Source organism: Epinephelus moara, chromosome 19, assembly GCF_006386435.1.
Source record: "Epinephelus moara isolate mb chromosome 19, YSFRI_EMoa_1.0, whole genome shotgun sequence".
In the NCBI taxonomy this organism is placed as follows: Eukaryota; Metazoa; Chordata; class Actinopteri; order Perciformes; family Serranidae; genus Epinephelus; species Epinephelus moara.
Window position 1 is genome coordinate 39,308,069 of NC_065524.1, and position 6,268 is coordinate 39,314,336.

Genomic DNA, 6,268 nt, shown 5'->3' on the forward strand with positions numbered 1-6,268 from the left:
CTCCTGTTAGAGAAACTTTCTCACTGCTGAACAGATAGTTCAGTCTGTACAGGATCACACACAGCTGATGGTAGTTCAGAGAATGTGTGTAGGATGTGAGTTTGTCCTGAGGGTGGCGCTAAAGAAAACACTCTGGACTCCACAGATGATTCGTTTCCTGCTCGACTGTTTTTATTGATGATTTTTGTGTAAACTTTTAATTTCTCTTCATTCTCCCTCCAAAGTTTTCCTCCAGTGGTCAGAGTGAGTAACTGCAGCTCTCTCCATACAACACTGGGTACGTCACAAGTCCCTTAAAATTACTGCAAACCACCTAACCTAGCCACCTTACCTAACGGTTTAGTCCCTCCCACTTAGGAAAACATTTAAGGAGTGAGGAGCGAGGATTGCTGATAAGAGACATGAGACGGCCTATGGGCGGCACAGCTGGATCTGCTGCATAACGGAGCCAGCGTTTGCTGTACATCCCAAGTCACATTATATTCGCTGATCAAAGCCGTATTGCAAAGGATGCATGTAACGGGTACACTTGAGCTGTTTCTCCGCCATCTCGTTCAAATGAGACAGATGTAGGGGGCGGGTATTTATACGTCAGAGCCTCAAGCTGAAAAAGACTTCCTGTTAGGAAGCTCTCGTGTTACCTTACTCATCGCACCTAACAGATCCCTCCTAACTCCTAACGCTAACTCCTTACTGGCAGGAATAAGAGACATGAGACGGCCTTAAAGATGGCGGAGCTCGAACGACTTCCGGTTCAAGTAAGGACTTAGGAGTTAGCAGTATAAAATAAGAGACTTGGGACGTACCCACTGTTCATATTCGTACACACAACTGCATACTAGCATTTCCTGTGAATCCTTTCAGAATAAAGTGTTACACTTCCTGTCTGTGTTCCAATGAGTCAAACGTAAGCCATTTCTCAATACTCAAGTTCGGCAGTTCGGACTTGTGGACTTGGCAAGTTCGGACTCCAGACAAAAACTCAGTCACAAGTGCTGCATACCAAATCTGACTTGAGTAAAAGTATCTGGGTATTGTCAGCAAAATGTAGGCCTACTTAAAATTAAAAGTTCAAAGTACTCATGATGCAGAGTGACCCAATTCCAAGTGTTGTGATCATCATATACATGAATATGTATTGAGTATTACAGTACTTGATCAACGTAGGCTACATGTGAGCAGCATTTAAATGTTGTCATGGTAGAACTAATTTTAACAGCTGTCACTGGTGCACTAGTCTGATCTATAACAACACACAGCAACTTGTAAACATGAAACAACAACATATAAAACAAACTGTCTGAACAGTAACGGTAATACTTCATAAGTCAGCCCGCGTTTTAGAGTGTACCTCTTGCCCACTTTCCCGGGAGTTAGCGAATAATTCCCGAGAACTTACATGTACTTTCCCGGGAGTTAGTGCATAATTCCTACTGGTCACTTACCACATACTTCCCCGGGAGTTAGAGTATCCCTCGCGGTCACTTAGCACATACCTCCCCGGGAGTTAGAGTATCCCTCGCGGTCACTTAGCACAGACTTTCCCGGGAGTTAGAGTATAACTCCTCCTGGTCACTTACCACATACTTCCCTGGGAGTTAGAGTATCCCTCGCGGTCACTTAGCACAGACTTTCCTGGGAGTTTCCCGAAACTTATGGTTTAATTTCCTCATATGAATCTGTATATGTATGAAGTGCGGTAAAAACAAATGCTTTTGCCCTTTGCTCATGGCAGTTGATTCAGTCACTTTTATGTAGCCTATGTGTCATCAGGCAATTTCACCCACACTCCAGGGTTTTAATATTTATGTTTTGTTTACATTTCACTGAACGAGTTTGAATATGAATATGTCAAGAATTGGGTCTATATTCTGCGAACTGCCTAATTAACGGGCAGGCTGGAGTACAAAGCAAACTTACCCCTCTCAAGTGCACATCTCTGGAAGTCTTGTAGTGCCATCCGAGGACGAAACACAAACAATACAGTAATGTAATAATATAGCCTATATATATCTTAAAATACACAATAATGAGTCATGAAAAGTTATAAAATGTTTTTATTATTTAATTACACAGAAACCACGTGGTAGGTGTTGTTCTCACATCTACAGCGTACTTTCACCAAAACTTACAGGGAAACTAGGCAGTACATTCCACCTAAGTATATATTAACAAAAGAGACTGGGCTGGATTATGAAGTTTGCACTGTTTGCCTGTCCTTAGTCTGGAAGTACTGGGTAATTTCCCCAAAACTTACAGGGAAACTAGGCAGTACTTTCCACCTAAGTATATACCAACAAAAGAGACGGGGCTGGATTATGAAGTTTGCATTGTTTGCCCGTCCTTAGTCTGTAGCGTGGCACTCAGATGTTAACCCTTTAAAAACTGTTAGTTCATTGCTTCATAAGGTAACAATATTACCAGAAAATAATACAAAGACAAATCAAAGTGTCCCTGACAAAAAATAACAGAGTTCCACTGGTTGTCTTATTCAAGTTCAGTTTTGTTCCTTCTGTTATAAACTGTTCAGTTTAGTTTTAATCCTTTATTGTAACAAATGCACTTTTTAAGTCACAAGTCGAGACAGAGATCAGGTTCATGGGTGGCTCGCCATCTCTCTCGTCAGGTAGAATCTCAAATCCACATGTAATTTTCCATAGGATCTCAAAAACCTCACCTGTGTAGAAACAGAGCTATTACTATTTTGCATCATCAACTTCAATTGTTTTATGGCCATAATCAATATCACATAAATACATCACAGTAACACAAAGTGAGCAGATGAATAACTTTTAACTGTACAGTTTTTCTCAGCATGGAATACTTTATCCTGTCTTTACATTTCACATCATGAATTATTAGCCTTTGAATCCATAACTTGTGATTATTAAGCATATTAATCAATTACAAATACTACGCATTTCCTTTTGAACTACAAAGTTAATGTTTTTAACCATTTGTTTAACATTGTTCAACTTAACTTGTAAGAAAAATGCTCAACTTCAGCAAACACCGAAATGAAGAGACTCGGAGAACCATGGAGAAAAGTTAAAGCCAACGGGGTTACTTTAATCGCAGAACATTAGCATACAACAGTATACTAGTCTGCACAACAAATCAGTTGGAAACAGCCCTGAACAATCACATTTCAAATGCCTTTATACTCTGTTTTCTGGGAATCCAAAGTTCTCCTAGTTTCCTACTTATTCCTGGAACTGAGGTTCGTGCGTCAATACATTCTATTTTCCTTTGTGTTTCTGGCAAAAACAATCGTTTCTATTGCGAAACTTGGCACATCCGTCCCAACGGTCAGGTCACCCTAACCCAGAATGTTCTCCGTCATTTAACCTCCCAAGACTTGACTTACGCACGAACTACTCAATTTATCAAAACACCTCTTATGGGTTGTTTGGAGGGCAACTGATCACAGACTCTCTTGCAAACACAAGGTTTGCAACCAGATTATATATATATATATATATATATATATGTATATAAAATCTGTTTGACCATTTCATGTATAATGCCGCATTGTTGTGGCTGCACAGGTCTGTACGCCTCCTTCATTGTGCATTTCATTGGTCAAACATGTATTTCTGCTAATATGATTATGAACAAAGCGGTCTGCACATATGCAGTACCTCTGCTCTGCCAGTGGATGGAGTGTTTTCCCACCAGTCTTTTAGTATGTCCGAATGGACCCAACTTGTTTAGTAGGTAGGAGTAGTATCTAGTGGTAGTATGTAGTAGTAGTAGTATGCAGTATGCCAGTGGGCCTTTCGGACGCAGCCTAAGTGAGTTAGCACCCAGCGTCTAACTCTGCAAGGACCCCGAGCGACCAGCTTCCTCGGATCAGAACCTTTGGAACAAAGGACACAGCAACGACTGCAGCTGGAACCAGCCTTCTTCTGCCGGCTAACAAAGCAGCACACCACCAAGTGACTCTTTCCTCCATCCATTCAAGGATCGGTAATGTAACAACTGGGCATAGCTTATCACAGCTTTACAGGCTAAGCAAGACTGTTTAACTTGTTGTACATGATTTGATGTTGTACATTGAGTTATTATTGTGATAGTTTGCAGTTAGGTCATTGATTAGTTGGCTTCGTCAAAGCTAAGTGTTTAGTTTGCTAATACTGTTCACAAACACATTCTTGCATGCAACTAAACAATCTCTGCACTAATCCAGACCGTTTGCAACACACGTCACATTGACACAGACTCATTAACAAACAGGCTTTCAACAGAGCTACACCCAAATAGGCATCTCAGAGTTCCCGCTTCTTTTCCTTTCTCTTTGTCCTGACCACACGGTCAGACAGACACCTCCCCCGAAGCTAGCCTTGATTCGGCCATTTTGGTAGTTCTCTGTTGTCAGCCGTTTTGTTTTGTAGGCCAAATGGCTACTTGATCACCACACCCACCTTTGTCTTTCTCTTCTTTCTCTCACACACACATATACACACCAAGCTTGTATATAGTTAGTTAGAATTTGTGTGTTTAGGTTTGCTTTGTAATCTGCTGGCCCGCCAGCTATTTTTATTTGCCCCGGGCATTCGGGCAACCGTTAATGTCGGACCCTGATTATGCTTTTGTAACAGGCCCCGGCTTGAGGTCTGTAGTCAGATTATATTTGTTCTGGAAAGAACAATGAAATGATGAGACAGGCAACAGGTAGTGTGTTTCCTTCGCTCACTTCTGTTGCACTTCAATTTTACATTTATATTTCAACTACATTTTCCACATTTTCACGTCTCTTCATAAGCTCTACCAGTTCATCTAAGGATAATACAATCTAACATAAGAAATTTCAATTTCAGTAAAAACATAATAATTTCCACACTGTATGTGTTCTGTTATTCTTCATATAGAAATGAAATAAGAATAGGCCTAAATTTTTCTCCCAAAATTCTTGGTTTGCCGCTTACAGCTTGATAACTGCACTATTTAGTTTCCAGATAACTGGCTGATGGGACACTATTCCACATCTGACGTGAAGCTACAGACATACAATTACTCTTATAGATAAATGGCACAGCTGGCGAGGATGAATATACTATCTATTTAGAAGAAACATTACATGTGCACAACAAACCCTCTTTCAAAGCACATTCTTATGAAATGAACACAGTTTAGAGCCTTCAAATAAAACCGGAAAACATCAAGTTCAATACACACTTAGTATACATGCACAATGGGCTAAGCTAAGCCAACTCTCGTGCCGACGAAGTGAAATTCTGACTGACTGATGCTCAAAGAAACACAATAAACCTCCTGACAGATAAAACACAAGCAGGGCATTACATATACATCATACCTAAACGTGATATGTGTTATTTTACCAGCTACTAACCTGGAAATAACAATGAAATGATAAGACAGGCAAGGGTTGTGTGTTTTCTTGGCTCGCTTCTGTTGCACTGAAGACGAGATTTGGATACCAGCCTCACCAAGCCGTCTCACTAAAGAGGCAATGGTCCTTATGGCGAAAATCAGGAATTGACTCCAAATATGAATACACATAAAATTTACTGAAAAGGGCTCTTCTTTAACAATAAACACATAAAAACTAAAACAATTAAATCACATAATGTGACTGCACATTCATGGGTGTCACACTTTCATATCATGTCATGTTTTACTGAACAAATTTAAAGTGTTCTTGTTATTGACTCAGTGTTAAAATGCAGGTCTGTTAGTTTCCTGTGAGCTGAAGTACTAACTGAGGGTGCTTTCACACCTGCCCTGTTTGGTTCGGTTAAATCAAACTCAAGTTCTTTTACCCCCTCAGTGCAGTTCATTTGGGCAGGTGTGAACACAGCAATCACACTCAGGTGTGCACCAAAACAACCGGACAGAGACCTTCTTGAAGAGGTGGTCTCAGTCTGGTTACAAACAAACTCTGGTGCGGTTGGTTTGTGGTGAGAAGGTGTTCCGACCTGGATGTGAAGCAACTGCAGTCACATGACACATTGTTTGGGTTAAACATGAGCATGTTACAGTCCTGGAGGATTATTAATGTGCACCTCCTCCTGTACTGCCTAAATATGATTCAGACCAAAGGAGACAACTCTAGGTCTGAGAGCAGCCTGAGACTCACCAACTAAGAGGATTACATTTGAACACAGATATTTTCCTTCTTGTTGATTGTTGTCTCTGTAGGCTGAGTGGTTGTAACCTCTCAGAGAGAAGCTGTGAAGCTCTGTCCTCAGTTCTCAGCTCCCAGTCCTCCAGTCTGAGACACCTGGACCTGAGTAACAACCACCTG

General features: G+C 40.8%; 1 protein-coding gene across 1 annotated transcript in view; it reads left to right on the forward strand.

Annotated features, from left to right (window-relative positions):
• LOC126406343 (ribonuclease inhibitor-like) overlaps window positions 1-6,268 on the forward strand; it is a gene marked incomplete at both ends in the record, with an annotated part of 10,591 nt that extends 4,323 nt beyond the window's left edge. Inside the window, one exon of the mRNA XM_050070550.1 lies at window positions 6,163-6,268. Within this exon, the coding sequence (XP_049926507.1) occupies window positions 6,163-6,268 (106 nt within the window). The remainder of the gene's footprint in view (window positions 1-6,162) is intronic.